Source organism: Heterodontus francisci, chromosome 14, assembly GCF_036365525.1.
Source record: "Heterodontus francisci isolate sHetFra1 chromosome 14, sHetFra1.hap1, whole genome shotgun sequence".
Classification (NCBI taxonomy): Eukaryota; Metazoa; Chordata; class Chondrichthyes; order Heterodontiformes; family Heterodontidae; genus Heterodontus; species Heterodontus francisci.
Window position 1 is genome coordinate 19,387,726 of NC_090384.1, and position 25,488 is coordinate 19,413,213.

At 42.3% G+C, this 25,488-nt stretch overlaps 1 protein-coding gene across 1 annotated transcript in view; it reads left to right on the forward strand.

Annotated features, from left to right (window-relative positions):
• Nucleotides 1-25,488, forward strand: part of LOC137376884 (mucin-2-like) — a 134,648-nt gene that overhangs the window by 21,137 nt on the left and 88,023 nt on the right. The window contains exons 5-15 of the mRNA XM_068045841.1: nucleotides 82-197; nucleotides 766-982; nucleotides 7,233-7,358; nucleotides 13,117-13,234; nucleotides 13,345-13,483; nucleotides 17,669-17,779; nucleotides 18,571-18,640; nucleotides 21,600-21,737; nucleotides 24,281-24,445; nucleotides 24,827-24,921; nucleotides 25,360-25,486. Coding sequence (XP_067901942.1) covers nucleotides 82-197; nucleotides 766-982; nucleotides 7,233-7,358; nucleotides 13,117-13,234; nucleotides 13,345-13,483; nucleotides 17,669-17,779; nucleotides 18,571-18,640; nucleotides 21,600-21,737; nucleotides 24,281-24,445; nucleotides 24,827-24,921; nucleotides 25,360-25,486 — 1,422 coding nt within the window. The remainder of the gene's footprint in view (nucleotides 1-81; nucleotides 198-765; nucleotides 983-7,232; nucleotides 7,359-13,116; nucleotides 13,235-13,344; nucleotides 13,484-17,668; nucleotides 17,780-18,570; nucleotides 18,641-21,599; nucleotides 21,738-24,280; nucleotides 24,446-24,826; nucleotides 24,922-25,359; nucleotides 25,487-25,488) is intronic.

Sequence of the window (25,488 nt, forward strand, 5' to 3'; positions counted from 1 at the left end):
CCTTTTTAAAACTTTTTGAGAACATAACTTTCCAAACGAAATCGTTTTAAACTTTAATGGTTGTGTTTTCATTAATTGCAGGGCAGCAATTTTCACCCATTCGTTTTGGAAACCAGCAGAAAATCCATCAGCCTAATGAGAGATGTCAAGATGTAGATGAGCATGAGATAGAAACCAGTGCTTTGTGTGAACAATATGTAAGTTTTCGTTGATTTGTTTGAGAGCATTGAATTCTGTATCTATGCCTAGGAAAGTCCTTAAAGTTGCTCCCACTTTGCTGGAGTTACTTCACTTGAAATGTGGCAAAAATCATAGTTTACCAGAAATTTTGCAGCTGTGTGTAAATATTAAGGCAAGAAATAGGTTCAGTTGAGAAGACTGCAAAAGTTGGTTAATTAATACTCACTATGTAGGCTTACACACATAAAAAGCTTTTGGCACCTCCACGACCGTACCCTGCTCCTGAGAAACTGCCTTTAGGACAGGAAGAGTAAGCAGGAAAAAAAATAAATTTTAGAAGAATATACTTCTGAGAATTGTCTTATTGTTTGTAAAAAGTTCACCTGTGAATGTGTAAATAAGCTTGGGAACAAACAAAAGCGCACACTTATTCACGTACACACACTTCATATCTACTTATACTCAAATTCCTAACTTACACACACATATGCAATAACACACACACACTCATATATGCATATTTTTAATGTAGTTGCTGTATTTTTCAGACAATCGAGTTCTGTATATTATACGCATGTTTTTCAGAGAGGCGCCTGTGAAAATCTCCTGACAAGAAGCACATTTGCAGATTGCAAGTCCCGATTGAATACAGAACATTACATTCAGGCCTGCATGCAGGACATGTGTACCTGCAGCAAAGTCTTAGATTCATTCTGCCTCTGCAGCACAGTCGCTGAATATTCCAGGCAATGCTCCCATGCTGGAGGGAAACCAGAAAACTGGAGGACAGAGACATTTTGTCGTAAGTATAATATCAAGCACCTGATTTAAAAATTTGTACGAGCAAATTGTTCATTGTGGAAAAGAAGGGAGGGGCTAATTAAACATTAAGAAGTTAGGAGTAAGAATGCATATCCAGTTAATGGAGAAAACCAAGGAAGCAGAAATAGTAGAAAGAGTTTCAAGAGGGAACGAAGGAGCTAATTCTGCGATTCTGCTCTCCCAGCCAGGAATCGTGCACAAAGGGAGTACAGGGTTGGAGATTCAGGGCTATCTCAGATCTGTGCTCCCATCCCCACTGGGAGTGTGGAATTAGCTCTTAATTGTGTGAGAAAGAAGAGCTTGAGGGATATATGGTGAGAACTGGGTTTGAACAGCAGAGATGGGCTTGTTAGACCTGAAGACCTTTTACTCTTCCTAAAATACTTGTGTTCTTCTGTAGTCCTTTGCTTTAACATTTGCCAAACAGAGACGTTCAAACAATAACCATCACTAGAACACCAAGCCTGAGCACGTCCCAACAGCTTATTTCAGAAACTTCCTAAATAAATCTCATCTAGATATTTAGAGTCCTACTCTGAATTTAAGACAGAATGAAAGAGATAGAAGGAAAGAGAGACAGAGACAGACGAAGGGTAGGTCAAATACATTTTTAGAAAAGATCAGTTGGCACCAGAATATGTTCTAACACAGTTGATCAGGCAAACAATCTTCCATACATACAACAAATTTTTCAGTAAAATCACAACTGAGGAATACAGACTGCAATAATCTTAACCGTGGAATACCTAATTTTTAACTACCTATATACTAGCAGACAGTGCCCAATAATTGGAGAACCAGCCCAGATGTGCATGCAACTGCAGCCCTAATTTCCAATCCATCATTTCATAGAATCATAGAATGATGCAACACACAAGGAGGCCATTTGTGCCATCGTACCTGTGCCAGCCCTTTGAAAGAACTATCTAATTAGTTCCCCTCCCCTGCTCTTTCCCTGTTGCCCAGCACAATATTTCCCCTTCAAGCAATTATCCAGTTTTCTTTTGAATGTTACTATTGAATTTGCCTGTGGACAGGGTTGACGTGCTCTGAGGTAATGATCTGGTGAGGGTGAAGCTGGCAGCTCCATCAGTAGTAAAAGATAGACTGCAGGAGGTCAGAAAAACAGGGCAGTGGCAGGAGAGGGTTCCCTGAATGTGTAATGAATCAGGCCATGATCAAACCAGCTCCCGCAGAGGGGACTGAATTGGCACTGCAGGTAGATGACCGTGAGGTCTGTCTGTCTGACTTTCGTTGGAAAGTGAGAAGACCCAGGAAATGAATTAAATGGATATTCCCTTGCTGAGGCTCACCGAGTCAACCCAGTATTGCGAGAGTTAGCACAGGCTGCCCAGTCTGAATGTGAAGCAGAGGGAGTCCCTGATTGCTACTATTTACAGAATGAGGTACTGATGAGGCAATGGAGTTCTCCTCACAGACCTGAGAGCAAGGAGTGGACAGTAGTTCACCAGTTTTTTTTTAAATTCATTCACGGGATGTGGGTGTCGCTGGCCAGGCCAGCATTTATTGCCCATCCCTAATTGCCCTTGAGAAGGTGGTGGTGAGCTGCCTTCCTGAACTGCTGCAGTCCATGTGAGGTAGGTAGACCCACAGTGCTGTTAGGAAGGGAGTTGCAGGATTTTGACCCAGCGACAGTGAAGGAACGGCGGCGATATAGTTCCAAGTCAGGATGGTGTGTGACTTGGAGGGGAACTTGCAGGTGGTGGTGTTCCCATGCATTTGTTGCCCTTGTCCTTCTAGTTGGTAGAGGTCGCGGGTTTGGAAGGTGCTGTCTAAGGAGCCTTGGTGCATTGCTGCAGTGCATCTTGTAGATGGTAGACACTGCTGCCACTGTGCGTCGGTGGTGGAGGGAGTGTATGTTTGTAGATGAGGTGCCAATCAAGCGGCCTGCTTTGTCCTGGATGGTGTCGAGCTTCTTGAGTGTTGTTGGAGCTGCACCCATCCAGGCAAGTGGAGAGTATTCCATCACACTCCTGACTTGTGACTTGTAGATGGTGGCCAGGCTTTGGGGAATCAGGAGGTGAGTTACTCACCGCAGGAGTCCTAGCCTCTGACCTGCTCTTGTAGCCACGGTATTTATAAGGCTATTCCAGTTCAGCTTCTGGTCACTGGTAGCCCCTAGGATGTGAATAGTGGGGGATTCAGCAACGGTAATGCTGTTGAATGTCAGGGGGAGATGGTTAGATTTTCTCTTGTTGGAGATGGTCATTGTCTGGCACTTGTGTGGCGCGAATGTTACTTGCCACTTATCAGCCCAAGCCTGGATATTGTCCAAGTCTTGCTGCATTTCTACACGGACTGCTTCAATATCTGAGGAGTCACGAATGGTGCTGAACATTGTGCAATCATCAGTGACCACCCCCACTTCTGACCTTATGATGGAGGGAAGGTAACTGATGAAGCAGCTGAAGATGGTTGTGCCTAGGACACTACCCTGAGGAACTCCTGCAGTGATGTCCTGGAGCTCAGATGATTGTCCTGCAACAACCACAACCATCTTCTTTTGCGCTAGGTATAGCTCCAGCCAGCGGAGAGTTTTCCCCCTGATTCCCATTGACTCTAGTTTTCTAGGGCTTCTTGATGCCATACTTGGTCAAATGCTGCCTTGATGTCAAGGGCAGTCACTCTCACCTCACCTCACCTCTTTTGTCCATGTTTGAACCAAGGCTGTAATGAGGTCAGGAGCTGAGTGGCCCTGGCGGAACCCAAACTGAGCGTCACTGAGCAGGTTATTGCTAAGCAAGTGCCGCTAGATGGCACTGTTGATGATAATTTCCATCATTTTACTGATGATTGAGAGTAGGCTGATGGGGCAGTAATTGGCTGGGGTCAACTTTAGTTTAGTTTAGTTTAGTTTAGTTTAGTTTAGAGATACAGCACTGAAACAGGCCCTTTGGCCCATCGAGTCTGTGCCGACCATCAACCACCCATTTTTACTAATCCTACACTAATCCCATATTCCTACCACATCCCCACATTTCCCTACCACCTACCTATACTAGGGGCAATTTATAATGGCCAATTTACCTACCAACCTGAAAGTCTTTTGGCTGTGGGAGGAAACCGGAGCACCCGGAGAAAACCCACACAGGCACAGGGAGAACTTGCAAACTCCACACATGCAGTACCCAGAATTGAACCCGGGTCGCTGGAGCTGTGAGACTGCGGTGCTAACCACTGCACCACTGTGCCTTTTGTGTACAGGACATGCCTGGGCAATTTTCCACATTGCAGGGTAGATCCCAGTGTTGTAGCTGTACTGGAACAGCTTGGCTAGGGGCGCGGCAAGCTCTGGAGCACAGGTTTTCAGTACTATTGCCGAAATATTGTCAGGGCCCATAGCCTTAGCAGTATCCAGTGCCTTCAATCGTTTCTTGATATCACGTGGAGTAAATCGAATTGGCTGAAGTCTGGCATCTGTGATGCTGGGGACTTCTGGAGGAGGCCGACATAGATCATCAACTCGGCACTTCTGGCTGAAGATTATTGCAAATGCTTCAGCCTTGTCTTTTGCACTGATATGCCGGGCTCCCCTATTATTGAGGGGGGGTGCGTGTTGGGTGTTGGGAGTGGTTAGGGCATCAGGAGTGGCCATCGGGCACAGGGTGCCTGATCACGACGACAACCATCGCCCCCCCCCCCCAAGACCATCAGAAAGCCACCTGCCTTTGTCAGGCGGCTTTTCTCAGGCCTGGGCCGCCCAATCGGCCAAGGGTAAACTCCCCGTTGTGGTGGGCGGATTGATTGATTGGCCTGGGGTGGGCGGGCCGATTTTCACTGCTGCCGCCCCATGCAAAATGGCAGCAGAGGCGGGAGCGGATCGGGCAGGGCCCCCGGAGCCTCCCACTCTATTTTACGCCCCCTATCCCGCCACCAACCCGCTCTTTGGGGGACATAAAATTCCAGCCAAGGTTAGGTTGGGAAAGTTGGGGTTGTTCTTACTGAAGCAAGGGAGATTGAGGGAAGATTAAATAGAGGTGTACAAGATTATGACAGGCTTATATAAGTTAGACAAAACCATCCTCATTACCTAATGGTACTAGACTAGGGGACACAGATTTAAGGTCTTGGGCAAGAGATGCCAGGGAAATGTGTGGAAGAACTTTTTTACGCACAGAAAATCAACAAAACAAATCAGCCTGGAGGAAAGTTTATAGTGGGGTTCCCAAGGGATCAGTGTTGGGATCCTTGCTTTTCCTGATATAGATTAATGACCTCGACCTTGGTGTTAGGGCACAATTTCAAAATTTACAGACAATACAAAACTTGAAAGCATCGTGAACTGTGAAGAGGATAGTGTAGAACTTCAAAAGGACATAGACAAGTTGGTGGAATGAACCGACAAGTGGCAGATGAAATTTAATGCAGGGAAGTGTGAAGTGATTCATTTTTATCGAAAGAATGCAGAGAGACAACATAAAATAAAGGGTACAATTCTAAAGGGGGTTCAGGAGCACAGGGACCTGGGTGTATATGTGCATAAATCATTGAATGCACAGGACAAGATGAGAGAGCGATTAATAGAGCATACAGCATCCTAGCCTCTATTAATAAGGGCATGGAATACAAAAGCAAGTAAATTATGTTAAACTTGTATAAAGCACTGGTTTGGCCTCTACTGGAATAGTGTGCCCCGTTCTGGGCATTACACTTTAGGAAGGATGTGAAGGTGTTAGAGAGGGTGCAGAAAAGATTCATGAGAATAGTTCCAGGGATGAGAAACGTCAGTTACGTAGATAGATTGGAGAAGTCGGGACTGTTTTCTTTGGGTTGAAGAGGTTGAGAGGAGAGTTGTTGGAGATATTCAAAATCATAAGGGATCTAAACAGAGTAGATAGGGAGAAACTGTTCCTATTGATGGAAGGATTGAGAACCAGAGGGCACAGAAACAATGGCGACATGGGGAAAAACTTTTTCACGCAACAAGTGTTTAGGATCTGGAGTTCATTGCCTGAGAGTGTGGTGGAGGCAGGATCAATTGAGACTTTCAAGAGGGAATTGGAGTGTTGTCTGAAAAGGAAGAATGTGCAGGGCTATGGAGAGAAGATGGAGGAGTGACACTAGGTGAATTGTTCCTGCCGAGAGCCAGCACAGACATGATGAGCCGAATGGCCTCTGTCTGTGCTGTAACAATTCTATGATTCTATGATTCCACACGATGTTGAATATTTTCAGTGACCATATGAGAATAGCTCAAAAACAGTAAAATTGCAATACTTATTGGGCTGGATTTTGAGAGTCCGCTGCCGGAAAAAAAACAGCCAACTGATCTATCTAACTGAGATGGGAGGAGCAATCCCAGCATCTCAACACTTTTTCCGTATTGAATGATTGCTGCAAGTCCAGTGAGAGGCAGTGCCTAGTTAAGATGATGCTGTGGTCGACCTGAAATCCTGCCAATCAGTGGGTCTGTAGGGTCCCCGGGCAGGATGAGGACTTGCAGATAGGCTATTGGAGTTTATGTGTTTATGTTATCTTTGCCATCCCTACCCCTACCTTGTCCCCATCCCCGCTACACACATAATGCATTCGCAGGATCATGATGTCCCAGCAGAAATTTCCAGCTACTGATCGCCATCAGCAACCAGAAAGTCCCAGTTACCCAGATCAGACTGACTGAGAGGCCAGCTGCTAGTCCTTACTATTCTGACCCTACTGCTGGTGATAAGCCCTTCAAGAGGGCAGGCCTGCATCAGGTGTACCCTTGGGCCATGTAAATGGTTTGCGGTGGGAAATCCAGGCTGGACAGCAAGTATGCCAAGCCAGAGAAGGTCCAGAAATATGGATCCTAATATGCTTAGCAGAACATGTTCTGTACCTCTAACCTACAGAACAAGAGCCTGTGTCTCCAGATCTGTTGTCATGTTAGATAAAAGTCCTGGCTGCTGTTGCTGCCTATGGATCCACTCTGAGACACAGAAGAAAATTTAGTGATGCCGCTGCAGTGACCCACCACAGAGGGAGACTTAATGAACACAATTCATGCTGGCTGTAAAATTGGCATTTTTACAAATCAAAGGTAATGTTGATGTTTGTATTGTTTGTCTTTGCATAAAATGGGGAAAAATGTTCTCCCCAGATTTACATACCTACTAGGTTTAGAGTAAGATTCTGGCTTCTTAAAATCACAGTTGTATTCATTTTACAGGTATTACATCAGAATATATATCTGTTAACAATCTAACCATGTTATGTGTGTTATTTTACAGCAATGAAATGTCCTTCAAATATGATCTACAAGGAAAGTGGCTCTCCCTGTATGAACAGTTGTTCTCACCTCGACACGAGCAGCTTGTGTGAGGAGCACTATATGGACGGCTGCTTCTGCCCACCAGGTAGGCAATTATATCACACAACATATCTGTAACTCACATGCTTCCCTCCCTCACAAAGAATCCAGCAGCAAAATCAGAATCCGCTCTGTTGCTGAATGGTGTGTCTGTAATGTGTGGGATAATTGATTTGTTTCACAAATCTATACATGGGGAAAAAAAACAAATCATCTTTGCACATATACTATCTACTTTGGCAGATATGTGTGCCGAATGCTGGAAAAAGTGGTGGACCTAATTTTCAGCTGGTCCACTGCTGACATTGAATGTCTAAATTGGTTCACACTTAAATGCCTTGATTAGCGTTTCTGACTTTGAGGGGGGGCGGGGGGGGAATATCATTTGCAATCTGCATTATATGAGACAGTAAGAACTTACATCTTGAGGAGTTCTAACTTAGATAACTGTCTGGTTTTGGCTGGTAGCGTCTGCTAACTAGCTGCTTTGTGTAACCTTAAATGTTGACCACTTACGTGCTGATCCTAGCAGTACAGAAATGTTATAAATATAATTATTCCTATATAGCCAATAATTCATATTGCCTCACCTTTTGTCATTACTTCTTATCCCGAAGTCCATGGAGTCATAGTGTCATTAATGCACAGGAAGTCATTCGGCCCATCGAGTCCATGCTGCTCTCTGCAGAGCAATCCAATCAGTCCCACTCCCCTGCTCGATCCCCTTAGGCCTGAAGGTTTATTAACTTCAAATGACCGTCCAATTTCCTTTGGAAATCATTGATTGTCTCCGCTTCCACCACTCTTGTGGGCAGTGAGTTCCAGGTCATTACCACTCCCTCCGTTAAAATGTTCTTCCTCACATTTCACCTGCATCTCTTGCCCAAAAGTTTCAATCTGTTTCCCCTAGTTCTTGAACTATCCATTAATGGGAACAGTTTTTCCTTGTCTAACTTATCTAAGCCTGTCATAATCTTGTCCACCTCTATCAAATCTCCCATCAATCTCTTTTGCCTCCAGGAGAATAACCCCAGCTTTTCCAACCTAACTTGTTTCTAAAATCCCTATCCCTGGAACCATTCTAGTAAATCTCCTCTGCACCCTCTCAAGGACCCTCACATCCTTCCTAAAGTTTGGTGACCAGAACTGGACGCAATAGTCGAGTTGGGGTCCAACCAGAGTTTTATAAAGGTTTACTGTAACTTCCCTGCTTTTATACTTTATGCCTCTATTTATGAAGCCCAAGATCCCATATGCTTTGCTAACAACTCTCTCAATATGTCCTTTTTTTAAATTCATTCATGGGATGTGGGCATCGGTGGCTAGGCCACCATTTATTGCCCATCCCTAATTGTCCTTGAGAAGGTGGTGGTGAGCTGCCTTCTTGAACCGCTACAGTCCATGTGGGGTAGGTACACCCACAGTGCTGTTAGGAAGGGAGTTCCAGAATTTTGACCCAGCGACTGTGAAGGAACGGCGATATAGTTCCAAGTCAGGATGGTGTGTGACTTGCAGGTGGTGATGTTCCCATGCATTTTCTGTCCTTGTCCTTCTAGTTGGTAGAGTTCGCCACCTTCAAAGATCAATACACATGCAGCCCCAGGTCCTTCTGTTCCTGCACACTCCTTAGAACTGTGCTATTAATTATATATTGCTTCAATGTATCCCTTCTGCCAAAATGCATCATCTCACACTTGTCTGTATTAAATTCCATCTGCCACTTGCCTGCCCATTCTGCTCGCCTTTCTATGTGCTGTTGCAGGCAGTTTGTATCATGCTCACAGTCTGCCACTCCTCCAAGTTTGCTATCATCAGCAAATTTTGAAATTCTATTCTGTATTCCAAGATCCAAGTCATTTATAGATAGCAAAAAAGACAGTGGTCCTAGCACTGACCCTTGGGAAACACCACTGTCTACCATCCTCCAGTCTGAAAATCAACCATTTACAACAACTTGATGTTTTCTGCCCTTAAGCTATTTTTTTCTCTAATTGGACACTGACCCTCCTATTCCATGAGCCTCAATTTTGTTAACCAGCCTTTTATGTGGTACCATCTCAAACACCTTCTTAAAATCCATATTCAATTAGATTAGTTAATCATGATCTGCCTTTTATAAATCGTGCTGGTTTCCTCTTAATTAACTCTCCAAGTGCCTGTTGACTTTTTCCTTGATTATTGTTTTTAAAACCCTACCCAGCACTGATGTTAAACTAACTCGCCTGTAGTTACTAGGACTGTGCTTACATCCTTTCTTGAATAAGGGTGTCTCATTTGCCATTCTGTAATCCTCTGGCACCTCCCTCATATCTAGGAAAGATTGGAAGTTTATGGAAAGCCCTTCCTCTGTCTCCATTCCCACTTTCTTTAGCAACCTGGGATGCAAGCCATCTGGACCAGGTGACTTATGTACCCTAAGCATAGCCAGCCTTTCCAGTACCTCCTCCCTCTCAATTTTTACCCTATTCATTGTTTCTATCTCTCTGGTCCTACTGATATTTTGTCAGATTCCTCTTCTTCAGTAAATACTGATACAAACTACTCATTAAGTATTCTAGCCTTACCCTGTGCCTCTAAGCATATATTACCCTCTTTGTCCCTAATAGGCCCCACTCCACCTCTTACTAACCTACTTACTATTTACAAGCCAGTAGAAGATTTTTGGGTTCCCTTTTATGTTGACTGCCATTCTATTCTCATATTCTCTCTTTGCTAGTCTTATTTTCCTCTTCACCTCCCCCCCACCACCCCCACCCCTCAACTTATTGTATATGGCCTGGGTATCACTTGAAGAATTCACCTGACATTCATAATTTGTTGTTTCATCATAATCTCTATCTCCCTCATCATCCAAGCAGCCCTGGCTTTGGTGCCCCTAGTTTTTGCCCTTTTTGGAATGTACTAGCCTGTATCTGAAGCATCTCTTCCTTAGAGATAAGCCATTGTTCCGTTACAGTTTTTCCTGTCAGTCTTTGGTTTGCGACTGTGAGGTAGACCTTCCCTAACTAGAGGTGGTAAAATAAAATGTTCGCACCCCTTTGCACGGTCACCTCACTGCCGCAGTCCAGATGTGGTCTATCCTTCCAACTACACAAATGTTAGGGAAATGCCCCTCCAGGTTTCCCTTTAAATGGTCACCTCGAGAGTTGGATGTCGATATGAGTGGTTCTTTTTATTTCAGCATATGCAGGGAGAATCATCCACGCAAACGTAAGCTGTTACTCTGCTGATACAACATCAAACAGACAATTTATACTGTTACAAAGCTTGAGCGGGCATGTCACATTTCCACATGGCTCTCTGTTCCTTCCCCTAATCTCATCTTCTCTTAATTATATCATTTCACAAGAGTCTCCATTCTTTTCCCTACAACAGTATTGGTAGGAATGATCACCACACAGTCCTTGTGGAGATGAAGTCCTATCTTCACACTGTGATAGATTCAGAACAGATCTAGCAGCTCAAAACCAGGCATCCTTGAGGCACTGTGGGCTATCAGCATCTGCATAATTGTATTCTACCACAATCTGTAACCCCATGGGCTGGCATATTCCTCACTCTAACATTATCATCAAGCCAGGGATCAACCCTGGTTCAATGAGGAGTGCAGGAGAGCACGCCAGGAGCTGCAGCAGGCATGCCTAAAAATTAGGTGTCAACCTAGTGAAGGTACAATCCAAGACTAAGTACTTGCTAAACAGTGGAAGTAGCATGAGATAGGCAGAGCTAAGGGATCCCACAACCAATGGATCAGATAAAAGCTCTTGAGTTCTACCACATCCAGTTGTGAATGATAGTGGATAATTAAACAGCTAACTGGAGGAGGAGGCTCCACAAATATCCCAATTCTCAATGATGGGAGAGCCCAACACATCAGCGCAAAAGACAAGGCTGAAGCATTTGCAACCATCTTCAGCCAGAAGTAACAAGTGGATGGTCTATCTAGGCCTCCTCCTGAGGTTCCCACCATCACTGATGCCAATCTTCAGCCAATTTGATTAATTCCATGTGATATAAAGAAATGGCTGAAGGCACTGGATACAGAAAAGGCTATGGGTCGTCACAACATCCTGGCTGTAGTGCTGAAGGCTTGTGATCTAGAGCTAGACTTGCCCCTAGCCAAGCTGTTTCAATACAGCTACAACACTGGCATCTACCCAACAATATGGAAAATTACCTGTCCTGTCCACAAAAAGCAGGACAAATCCAATCTGTCCTATCAGTCTACTCTCAATCATCAGCAAAGTGATGGAATGTGTCATTGGCAGTGCTATCAAGCAGCTCTTGCTCAGCAATAACCTGCTCACCATTGCTCAGTTTGGTTCTGCCGGGGCCACTTAACTCTATATCTCATTAAAGCTTTGGACAAAAGAGATGAATTTAGAGATGAGGTGAGAGTGACTGCCCTTGACATCAAGGTAGCATTTGACCTGCATAAAAGAGCGCTAGCAAATTTGAAGTCAATGGGAATTAGGGGGAAAACCTTCCACTGGTTGGAGTCATACCTAGCCCAAAGGGAGATGGTTGTGGCTATTGGATGTCAATCATCTCAGCCCCAGGACATTGCTGCAGGAGTTTCTCAGGGTCGTGTCCTACGCCCTACCATCTTCAGTTGCTTTATCAATAACTTTCCCTCCATCATAAATCCGGAAGTGGGGATGTTCATTGACGATTGCACGGAGTTCAGTACCATTTGCAACTCCTCAGATACCAAAGCAGTCCACGTCCATATGCAGCAAGAACTGGCCAACATTCAGGTTGGGACAAATAAGTGGCAAATAACATTTGTGCTGTGCAAGTGCTAGGCAATGATAATCTCCAACAAGAGAGAATCTAGCCATCTCCCTTTGCTGTTCAATAGCATTACCATTGCTGAATTCCCCCACCATCAACATCCAGAAACTTAACTGCATCAGCCATATAAATACTATGGCTACAACAGCAGATCAGAGCCTGGGAATCCTGCGGGCAGTGACTGACCTCCTGATTCCTCAAAGCCTGTCCACCACCTACAAGGTACATGTCAGAAGTGTGATGGAATACTCTCCACTTGCGTAGATGAATGCAGCTCCAACAATACTCAGGAGGCTCGACACCATTCAGGACAAAGCAGCCCATTTGACTGGCATCCCATCCACCACCTTAAACATTCACTCCCTCCACCACCGGCGCACAGTGGCAACAGTATGTGCAATCCACAAAATGCCCTGCAGCAACTCAGCAAGTCTTATTCGGCAGCACTTTCCAAACCCACTACCTCTACTACCTAGAAGAACAAGGGCACAGACACAGGGAACACCACCACCTGAAAGTTCTCCTCCAAGTCACATATCATTCTTACTTGGAAACATATCACCACTCCTTCATTGTCACTGGGTCAAAATCCTGGAACTCCCTTTTTAACAGCACTGTGTCTGCACCTACATCACATGGGCTGCAGTAGATTAAGAAGGCAACTCTCCACCACGTTCTCAAGGGCAATTAGGGATGGCAACAAATGCTGGCCTTGCTAGTGACGCTCACATCACATGAATGAATAAAAACATTATATAACAGGTGTTTATCTGAAGTTGGTGTTAACATAATTCTTGGCTCTTGGAGCTTTAACCTGTATGTAACCCTTGCTACACCTACTCTCAGTACATGATCACTGCTGAAGTAACAAGGTGTTACATTCCTTAACTTTAACATCTCTAACCTTAATAAGCACATAGGAAATATAAAACATTTCAAGTATTTTCCCTCCCCTACAAAATAACCAGAAGTCCATTAGATTAATTATAGAGATGCTTCATATTTTTCAGGAATGGTGATCGATGATTATTCTGGTTTTGGGTGCATCAGTGTTAAGGAGTGCAAATGTATAATGAACAGCAAACATTACAATCCAGGAGCCCTGATTTCAAGAGAATGTGAAGAATGGTACAGTCAGCATTAGTTCTGCTTCTGTAAAAAAAACTTGTACTGCACCTTATTGTAACTCCATTTTGCTTTTAATTCATGTACTAAATTGGTCTCCCTTGTGATTCAAGTGTCTGCAATGGAGGTCAATGGCTATGCAAAAATCTACCTTGTCCAGGTGTCTGTTCATTCGAGGGGGGAGCACATGTATCCACTTTTGATGGCATGAAATACACATTTCATGGTGACTGCTATTACATTCTCTCCAAGGTAATAAGATCTTTTAAATATTTATTTCTGTCACAGTGCAATAATGTGTATTAAATAATATTATGCTGTATTTGTGTTTGTTTCTCATGAATGTCCATGCAGATTTATAGGATATTATACCAATTGTACTATATTGCTATTTTTTGATATTTTCTTATTTTCTGTTTTACTTTTTTTGCTGGACGACGGGGGTTTGTGATGGAATGGGTTGATAGAAGACCTACCAATAAAACTAGTGAACCAGCTGTTGAGGGCGAATTGGGAACAAGACCCTTCTTTTTCATACCGGTCTTCGGGCATTAATGCATCAATGTGCTACACCACTGTACTGTGTTCCAAAGCTGGAAACATTCTCACGGCTGCGATGTCCTTTTTATCATGTACATCCTTTTAGTATACTACTTCAATAGTTCTGTAGTTGGACCAACTTTTCAATTTTTTCTCCACACCATCTCAGTAATCTCAGGATTACTCCCTGTGCCACGTGCTAGTGAGAGTAGGAATAGGAGGATAAGGCAAATGAATGCGTGGTTGAAGAGCTGGTGTAGGCGGGAGGGCTTCAGCTACTTGGATCATTGGGATCTCTTCTGGTGCAGAGGTGACCTGTACAAGAGGGACGGGTTGCATCTGAACTGGAAGGGGACCAATATCCTTGTGGGGAGGTTTGCTAGTACTACTCGGGAGGGTTTAAACTAGACTTGCAGGGGGGTGGGACCCAAAGTAGTAGTCTCTCTGATGAGATAGTGGAGGCAAATGTAGAGGTGAAAGCAAGCAAGTCCAGTAGGCAGGTCAGGCAGGGGTAGGACAGGGAGCATAGAAGGTCTGGTAGGCTAAACTGCATTTAGGGATTCTGAGAGACAGGATTTATATGCATTTGGAAAGGCAAGGTCTGATTAGGGATAGTCAGCATGGCTTTGTGCATGGGAAATTATGTCTCACGAATTTGATTGAGTTTTTTGAGGAGGTGACCAAGAGGATTGACAAGGGCAGGGCGATGGACATTGTCTACATGGACTTTAGCAAGGCCTTTGACAAGGTCCCGCATGGTAGGCTGGTCCAAAAGGTTCGAACACATGGGATCCAGGGTGAGCTAGCCAATTGGATACAAAATTGGCTTGGTGACAGGTGGTAGTGAAGGGTTGTTTTTCAGATTGGAGGCTAGTGACCAGTGGTGTGCTGCAGGGATCGGTGCTGGGCCCTCTGTTGTTTGTCATATATATTAATAACTTGGATGTGAATGTAGGGTAAGTTTGGTAAGTTTGCAGATGGCACCAAAATTGGTGGTATAGTGGAAAGTGAAGAAGGTTGTCTAAGTTTACAACAGGATATAGATCAACTGGGAAAGTGGGCAAGGGTGTGGCAAATGGAATTTAACGCAGACAGGTGCGAAGTGATGCATTTTGGGAAGTTAAACCAGGGCAGGACATATACAGTGAATGACAGGGCCCTGGGGAGTGTTGTTGAGCAGAGAGACGTTGGGGTGCAAGTACATAGTTCACTAAAAGTGGAAACAAAGGTAGACAGGGTGGTGAAGAAGGCGTATGGCATGCTTGCCTTCATCAGCCGAGGCATTGTGTACAAGAGTTGGGGTCATGTTACAGTTGTACATAGCGTTGGTTAGGCCGCATTTGGAGTACTGTGTGCAGTTCTGGTCGCCGCGCTACAGGAAAGATGTGATTAAGCTAGAGAGGGTGCAGAAAACATTCACAAGGATGTTTCCTGATTTGGAGAGCTTGAGTTATAAAGAGAGATTGGATAGGCTGGGTCTGATTTCCCTGGAGTGAAAGAGGCTGAGAGGGGACATGATAGAGGTATGAGGGGTATAGATAGCGTAGATAGCCAGAGTCTGTTTCCCTTGGTAGGAGTGACTAAAACTACAGGGCATAGATTTAAGATGAGAGGGAGGAGGTTTAAAGAGGATCAACGGGGTAAATTTTTCACACAAAGAATAGTGGGTATCTGGAATGAGCTGCCTGAGGAGGTGGTGGAGGCAGGAACAGTAGCAACATTTAAGAGGCATCTGGACAGGTACTTGAATGAGAAAGGCATAGAGGGATATGGAATTAATGCAGGCAGGTGAGATTAGTATAGATAGGCATTATAGTCGACATGGACACGGTGGGCTGAAGGGCCTGTTTCTATGCTGTACGACTCTAACTCTGTGACCATCTCTATGATGGCTGTTTATGTTTTTTTAGGAAAATGTAGCAAGATTATTCAAACAGCTCCGAATTCATCCTGTTGCTGTTGTTAACATGATATCATTCCTATACATCATGTTAGTGAGGAATTTAAATAAAGTAGTTCCCTAAAGCCCTGAAGTACAGAACAATAACCTTTAGGTGTGAACTTAGAAAACGATTGGATTTGAGCGAAAAGTGATCTCTTCATGACTAATTTTGGTATGACAATATTGAGTAAGAAACAAAAAGGTGTAATCTACATATAGGTCTTGCCTGATACATGTTCATTGTGCTTCAGATATGTTACAATGCAAAACAATCTTAGAAAAAGAAAGGCAGTCATTGACCTAGAGCTTGAAATTTGCAATTAATTTACTGGCATTCAATCGACCTCAACTATAAGCAGCCACAGTTACATTGATTTCCACAGGGAATCGAGCAAAAGTAAGTTTACGACACCAGAGAATCCATGACCTATGCCACAGGACGTGTATTATTAATTTTCTCAAGCATTGACACTAATCAGTACAGAATTGTTGCTAATTTTTTGTGTGGAGTAGAGGGCAAAGGCACGACATGTGCTTGCTGGGGGTGAAGTGGGATGTAACTAATGGTTGCAGAGTGTGGGATGGAATTTAGAATATATTAAAATAAGTCAGAAAGCGGTATATGACAAAAATCAGTCAGTGTTATTTCACTGGTGCACGTGCTTTTTGATCACCTCAGAGAATGTTGTGTGTTGTTGCTGTAGTTGTAGCATAGCTAGGCCATTGTTGATAAAGTCTTGGAGTCTAGATAAGGTCAACTAACAACTCTTTTATTATTTACACATCTCTATTTACACTCTCCACAAGCCTCTCTAGTTAGTATCCTTCATGCTGCTACGGTCTTCTTCCAAAATCCCATTACCAGGTCACTATTACATCATCATCACTACAGTGGGAGGGGTAGCTATCACTGTCTCCATCATTAACCTTTTCAGGTCCATATACTACAGAGAATGGAGGAAGTAGGAGTTGTTTTCTCCATCAAGCCTATTCTTAACATGTGCATTTTGCGTTTTCATGGATCTCTCCAACTTACTTTATCTCCTGAGGGAGGTAAAACTTTCAAGAAATGAAAACTCTTTGAAATTTGTCCCTTTGTCCTGAGCACTTGTATAAAAGATTAGCCAGGGTTCCAGTTCATGATCACTATTCAGTGACTCCTGCCAGAAAGTGCATTTATGTAGATGTTAAATGAGGACAGGATTGGGCTGAGCTGTGATGCCCTTCCCAAGACAAATAGACTGCCAATGCTTGCAGATCCCTAGGTGCTGAAGGAATTTTGGTGCGAGTAAGCATGTGCTAGCAAGAATTTAATGTCTTCAGGTAAGGAAACAAATAATGGGGACAACAAATGACTCCTGGAGGCATTTGAGGGGAAATGTCAAGATATCGAACCAAAATGTGAACATTTATAATCAATTCTACAAAGGCTTTTCTATCATCAAAGCATTAAAAAGCTATAATATTCAGCTAAAATTATTTTACATATATCATGGTTGAAAAATTGCAGGAATTTGCAGTGTTATTAGGAAGATCAGCACAGTCTCACAATAATGGAACAGCAGCATTTGGACACATCTAATTCAGAGATAAAGCAATCAAAAGTATAATTTATGTTTGATAACACAAGACATAATTTTCTTTAAAATCCATATGTATTCAAAGTTCAAGATATTCAGTTCAACATTTCAAAGTCTATCTCTGACAATTTTCCATGGCAGCTAGATTAAGACTGCATGTTTTTCAGCATTTGGTCATCGATGTTTAAAGCTATCTTTATAACTTCCCGTTCTATAAGTAAACAAAATCATTTCTTCATAGGATTGAATCAAAAAAGGATTAACCATGTTTGCAGCAATCTATTCCACATATCTAGCACAGTTTTGTTTTAGGCATTCCTGTTCCTATGTCTCAACTGATGGATAATAGCCATCTTCATTTTTATCTGTTAACAGGACTGCAGTAAGCAGCAATACATATTGCTGGCAGAGATAGTTCCATGTGGAACAATACCAACAGAAACTTGCTTAAAAACGGTGGTGTTAGTAACTGACAACAAGCACAATGTAAGTTCCTTCAAAGATACAGTGGCAAGTCTAACCAATGGCTATCACTACAACCTTTGATGGCTCCACTCTTCTACCAACTTCATCTATCGTCATGCTTTGCCTTCATATGTATACTGATCTCAAATGGAATTCCCCACATTTTCCATCACTAGAGCTGCCCTTGTTTCTTTCATTCGAGACAAGCATTGCTTTCCTGTCAGTTACCTTTATTCTCAAAGCCCAAGTCTATCCAAAGCTAGAATATCATTCTCATATCTGAGGATGCTTTTCCTATGGATCTCTCATACTCCTCAATTGTATGCAAGAAAAGGCAACACCTCTGACATCTATAGCCAGTATGTTTCATCCTATTGTAATATTTCTTGTCTTATTCTCTATTTTATTTAAACTATTACGGCCAGTGTTCCTCTGATCCTTCCTCTCTTACATTGTGCAACACTGTCCTCCTCCTCCTCTCTGAAGGGAAAACTCATTGCATTACTCTAATTCATTGTTTCCACAACATCCTAAAATTTCAGCACTCCTTCAGTTTTTCTCCCTCCTATAATCTTCGCAGTTTTTAAACCCAATCTTATCAGCACCTAATCATGATTGCCTGATGTGTCTCATCTTCTCTATGACTCTTTTCCATCTTGTTGATGACTGCATTATGTTCTTTGGTCTTTTGACTTATTTCCTTAATGAGAAAAGAGTACTTGCCTCAAGAATGAAAGACTATATTCTTTCTTCATTCAATATTAAATTTTTACTGCCTTGCATTCATCTAACATGATTGGTTTCATTTTCAGATTCTTGTTTTTAAAGATAACGGGCATGTTCTTATTAATGGAGTAAAAACAACATTACCACTGGTAACAGGTAGGAACCAGTCCATTTGAAATTGGTTGCAGGTATCTTGTCACTGATTTAAAGGAGAGCTATTAGTATTTTGGGGACTCAAGGTACATCTGTGAATGAATTCAATGAATTCAGGGGAAGCAGTGGCATAGTGGTAATGTCACCACACTAGTATCCAAGAGATCAAGTCTACTGCTCTGGGGACATGGGTTTGAATCCCAGCATGGCAGATGGTGTTCTTGCTATAGAGGGAACGCAGCGAAGGTTTACCAGACTGATTCCTGGGATGGCGGGACTGACGTGTGAGGAGAGATTGAGTCGGTTAGGATTATATTTGCTGGAGTTCAGAAGAGTGAGGGGGGTTCTCATATAAACCTGTAAAATTCTAACAGGACTTGACAGGGTAGATGCAGGAAGGATGTTCCCGATGGTGGGGGAGTCCAGAACCAGGGGTCATAGTCTAAGGATACGGGGTAAACCTTTCAGGACTGAGATGAGGAGAAATGTCTTCACCCAGAGAGTGGTGAACCTGTGGAATTCGCTACCACAGAAAGCAGTTGAGGCCAAAACATTGTATGTTTTCAAGAAGGAGTTAGATATAGCTCTTGGGTTTAAAGGGATCAAAGGATATGGAGCGAAAGCGGGAACAGGTTACTGAGTTGGATGATCAGCCATGATCATAATGAATGGCGGAGCAGGCTCGAAGGGCCGAACGGCCTACTCCTGCTCCTATTTTCTATGTTTCTATCTTCAGGATTTACTTGTATCACCAAATAGCATCATATGAACATGTTTGTCAAAATGTCTGTCAAGGAAGTATCAGTATTAGATTTGATATTAAGATGTAAGAGTCCTCTAATTCAACTTGTTCTGCTGATAGCCTGATGCTGACTGTTTTGACTAATATCTTGACATATGTAAACAAGGGATAAAAAGTTGGATTCACGATACATTGCAAAGATGTTCTATGATCTTTGTCTTAGTATATCATGATGATCCTTAAGGCAGTATAGTTTATGAAATGTGAATCAGGTTAAATTAAGGTTCTAATGAGAGAGTGAGACGTGTTTTGACAAGCAGAGGGAGTTTAATCATTTAGAACTCAATGAATTCATTATAGTAGCAGACATATTATTATTTTTAACTGAGATGCTGTGGGCTGTTCTACTGCTTCATCAATTTTAACTGTTGGTCCTTGTTACAAATTTTAAGGGATGCTATAGATAGTCCCTCAGTGTCACAAAAGCTGACCATAGAACCAGAGAACGATTATAGCACAGAAAGAGGCCATTCAGCCCGTCATGTCCATGCCGGCTGAAAAAACTAGCCACCCAATCTAATCCCACCTTCCAGCACCTGGTCCATAGCCTTGCCGGTTACAGTACTTCAGGTGCATGTGCAGGTACCTTTTAAAATAATTGAGGATTTCCACCTCCACCACCATTCCTGGCAGTGAATTCCAGACACCCGCCACCCTCTGGGTGAAAGTTTTTTTCCTCATGTCCCCTCTAATCCTTCTACCAATCACCTTAAATCTGTGCACCTGGTAATTGAGCTCTCCATTAGGGGAAACAGGTCCTTCCTGTCTACTCTATCTAGTCCCCTCATAATTTTGTACACCTCTATTAAATCACCCCTTGTGTCCCCTACGATCTAGATTACTGTTTAATATCTATTCAAATAATAGCATGACCTGGGTATCATAACATTATTCTCTTATAGATTATAGTGGATTATATGGGCTTTCATATTCTGGCACTTGCTCTGGTCTCCTGTTGTTACAAAGAGACTAAAAGGCATTCTAGTGAGAGGAGAAATCCCAACAAATTTATTTTACATAGAAATATGAATGAACAGAATACAGTTTTCCAATGAGATATGTCTATTCCCACCATTCCTTGTAAGATAAAAATAATAAATGCAAGTGACTGTACCAATATACTAGCCAAGATAACTTTTAAGTTTGCTGTTCCTAAGCTAAATGGCCCTAACATCCTATTTTACAGATTAAGTACATTCATTTCTCAGCTTGGTGTCCTGTCTCTCTCTCTCTCTCTTTCCAGAGAGAAGGAAAATAAAAACAGTCTTACAAGCTCTTCCTCAACTTTGTGGGTCAAGGATTAGTCGGGTTTATCATTAAAAGTTGCCACCTTGAATGAAATTCATAACATTTATGCAGGTGCTTGCTGCACCTTTATATTCTACTCTGACAATCCCCCTGTTGGGGATATTGAATGAAAATCGCAATGACAAGAAATACTTAAGAATCAATATAATGCACTTCATTGTCTCAAGGCTAACATGAGATGTTTGATCGCAGTCATCCTAAGCAATGTTCTACATGATTTTAAATGTTGTCAAAAACAACCTCAGGAAGTTAACTCTTTGTAAGCTACATCTAATTTTTATAGGAATGTGATAACATGAATTAAAATAAAGGGGGAAAAATTTGTTCGCATAGAGCCGATTGAAACTTGTCAATTCCCTGGGGGCAGACTGTACCGCTGGCCCCTTCCTGTGTGGTACAACGTGTGTGGCGTTTCTCATTGGTATCATCAAAGAAAGCTGCGTGAACCACGCAAGTAATGGCCCGCACCGCTGTCTGGCCCTGGGGAATCGACATTGACTGCTTGAAGAAATGTTACGCAAACAGATTTTTTCTTCAAAATACCTTCAGCCATATACGTAAAAATGCTGCAGTTGCATCAGGAAATGTAGAGGTTTGAAGACAGGTATCACAACAGAATGCATGTCTTAAATAATAGCTAGAGAGTATGGTGCAATGTATTAGAATAGTCAGAAACTAACTTAGCTCAGGAGGAGTAAACAATTGAGGGGGAATCAAGTGTTTTCTCTCAGCTAATTTGATACCAGAGTGGGTTGAGGAGGGATAGGGTGGGGACAGAAAGCTTATGGGTACCCTGTCAGAATAGTTGCAGAAGACAGGAACTATATAAATATTGAACCTTTTTTTTTGCAGCAAATTATACTGTTTTCCAACCATCGACATTCCACATCCTGTTAGAGACCCGGTTTGGCCTGCAACTGCAGGTTCAACTAGTTCCTCTGATGCAAGTCTACGTAACACTGGAGCAATCATACAAGGGGAAGACATGTGGTACGTATTGTACACCTAGGATCTGTAAACTTGCAAGTCACCACCACTCAGAGGTAATCCAAACCAAAACAATTCTTGGTTCCAAGTAACATAGAAACAGGAGTGGGTCATTTAGCCCCTCAAGCCTGTTCCGCCATTCAATGAGATTATGGTTAACCTGCGATCTAACTCAATATATCTTTATGAACCTTTGCCCTACATCCCTTAATACCTGTGGTTAACAAAATCTATCAATCTCAGTTTTAAAATTAACAATTAATCTAGCATCAATTGCCGTTTGCGGAAGAGAATTCCAAACCTTTACGTGTAGCAGTGTTTCCTAATTTTACTCCTCAAAGATATGTCTCTAATCTTTAGACAATGCTTCCTAGTCCTAGACTCTGCAACCAGTAGAAATAGTTTTTAACTACCCGATCTGTTCCCCAGTTGCCAGTTTTGCCTGTTCACGTAACCTATCAATATCTCTTTGTAATGCTATGCTTCCATCTACACTGCTTACAATTCCACCTATATTTGTGTCATTGGAAAGTTTGGATATGTGGTTTTCTATCCCATCATTTAAGTCGTTAATAAATATGGTGAGTAGTTGAGGCCCCGACACAGATGCATGCGGGACACTACCAGTTATATCAAGCCAATTAGAGTACCAACCCATTATCCCTACTTTCTATCCTCTGTCGCTGAGACCAGGTCAATAATTTGCCTTCAATTTCACGGGTTTCAACTTTAGCTGACAGTCTCTTATGAGGGACTTATCAAATACCTTCTTGATAGGATCCCAATTAACCTTTAATTCTTAACTCAATCCTTGCCATTAAGCCATATTTGTTCCTTGTAAATCTTTTTCCTGTCACATTTTTCTCGAGCCTCATAGGAATATAGGAACATAGGAAACAGGAGCAGAGGTAGGCCATTCAGTCCTGTTCCACCATTCAACTATTTATTTTTTATTTATTTATTAAGAGATGCAGCACTGAAACAGGCCCTTCGGCCCACCGAGTCTGTGCCGACCATCACCCACCCAATTATATTAATCCTACATTAATCCCATATTCCTACCCCATCCCCACCTTCCCTCAATTCCCCTACCACCTACCTATACTTGGGGCAATTTATAATGGCCAACTTACCTATCAACCTGCAAGTCTTTGGCTGTGGGAGGAAACCGGAGCACCCGGCGAAAACCCACGCGGTCACAGGGAGAACTTGAAAACTCCGCACAGGATCATGGCTCATCTTCTACTTCAATGGAATTTTCCTACACCATCCCCATATCCCTTGATATCTTTAATATCTAGAAATCTATCAATCTCTGTCTTAAATATGCACAATGACTGAGCCTACACAGCCCCCCTGGGGTAGAGAATTCCACAGATTCATCACCCTCTGAATGAAGAAATTCCTCCTCATCTTAGTCCTAAATAGCCTATCTCTTATTCTGAGACTGTGTCCCCTGGTTCTAGGAACCATACAATAAATTCTGCATTTCTGTTTTTCCTACCAAAGTGGATAACTTCACATTTTTCCACATTATATTTCATCTGCCATCTTCTTGCCCACTCCCTAAGCCTGTCTAAATCCCCCTGAAGCCTCTTTGCATCCTCCTCACAACTTACTTTCCCACCTAGTTTTGTGTCATCAGCAAACTTGGAAATATTACATTTGGTCCCCACATCCGAATCATTGATTTAGATTGTGAATAGCTGGGGCCCAAGCACTGATCCTAGCAGTACCCCACTAGTCATAGCCTGCCAACCTGAGAATGACCTGTTTCTTCCTACTCTCTGTTTTCTGTCCATTAGCCAATTCTCAATCCTTGCCAGTCTATGACCCCCAATCCCATGTGCTCTAATTTTGCTGACTAACCTTCTGGGTGGGACTTTATTGAAACCCTTCTGAAAATCCAAATGCACAACATCCACTGGTTTCCTCTTATCCTTCCTGCTGGCTCCAACCTCAAAAGTCTCCAACAAGTTTGTCAAACATGATTACCCTTTCGTAAATCCATTTGACTCTGCCCAGTCCTACTATTGTTTTCTAAGTGTTCTGTTTTAACATCCTTTATAATAGATACTAGCATTTTCCCTATTACTGATGTCAGGCTAGAAGGACTGTTTTCTCCCTCCCTCCTTTCCTAAATAGTGGGGTTACATTTGCTATTTTCCAACCTTCAGGAACTATTCCAGAATCTATAGGATTTTGGAAGATGATTACCAACACATCCACTATCTCTACAGCTACCTCTTTCAACATTCTGTGACAGACACCATCAGATCCAGGGGATTTACCAATCTTTCTGCAGGTTCTCCAGTATTACTTTTACACTAATACTAATTTCTTTCAGTTCCTCATTCTCACTAGTCCCGTGGTTCCTTAGTATTTTTGGGAGATTTTTTATATCTTCCTCCGTGAAGACAGGCACAAAGTATTTGTATCGTCATTGGCTCCAATGCTATACTCCTGTTTTATATTTGTGATCTTTTCTTTTTAAGTAAGTATAAAAAGGCATAAGATTGAACATAGTCTTGTCTTATTTCTGCTAGGTTTCTGTGGGAATTTCAATGACATTCTGTATGATGATTTCAAGGCAAGTAATGGCATAGTCGAGGGGACAGCTGCATTCTTTGCAAACACATGGAAAGCCCAGCAGAGATGTCCGTTCAAATCCGATCGTCTGGAAAACCCATGCAGTATCAGTGTGGAAAACAGTAAGACTTTGGGCTAGGTTGGCAGGGGTAATTTTAAGTCAAAACATTAAATTTCTATTTCTGCCTTGTTTCAAACGAATTTTTTGGCCTTTCTTCACATGGAGAAAAAGATCTGAAATATTTCTGCAAAACACAAACACAGAGCTACTTCAATCTGAGGTAAATTTGAATGTTTATGTCCCAGCCAAGATCTAATTACCCTCATTCAAGATTTTATGATCAGTGAACCTGGGGGCATACTTCTGGCTTGTTCAACTGTTTAATGTATTTGACTTATATCAATGCAAGCAGTGCAGTGAAATTTACTAATACTTACAGTGGGGTACTCTTCTGTATGGGACTCAGGAAACATTCTAATATATGTCCAAAATTCTTTTCCAGAAAACTATGCTGAATACTGGTGTTCCCTTTTAAAAGAGCCAGAAGGAGATTTTGCTCCCTGCCATTCCATCATTCAACCAAACGAGTACTTCAAGGTAGGTTGATAATGTTTTATTTCTGCTTCCAGTGTTTTTACATTTCTTCTCAACATACAGAAACATAATTTTCTGTGTTTAAAGTAGTTAGATGCTCTAGTTTTCCAGTGGTTATGTAACACCACAACTTAATTTTCCAATGGCCTGTGTCATTGTACTTATGTGAGTGCATTAAGTTAATCACTGTGGGATGGGAGAAATTACTGTGTGCTCCAGAATTTGGACCTCATTCACATCAATTGTGCAAGAAAGAAAAAAGTGAATAAATAATAACTTTCAAAAGCACAGTTGTAACATGCTGATTTGGAATCCTCCCCTGATGTCAGGTATTCATGCAAAAGTAAAGATGAAGCAATGTTTCCTACACTCCTATCTCCAACTTTTCTAGTCTTGGCATTGTACTAAGAAATAATTTACTTTTCTCCCCCTTTTATTTAGAAATGCATGTATGACAGCTGCAACTGTGATAAAAATGAGGACTGCATGTGTGCTGCTCTTTATTCATATGTTCGAGCTTGTGCAAGCAAGGGTGTCATGTTAACCAACTGGCGGGCAAAAGTGTGTAGT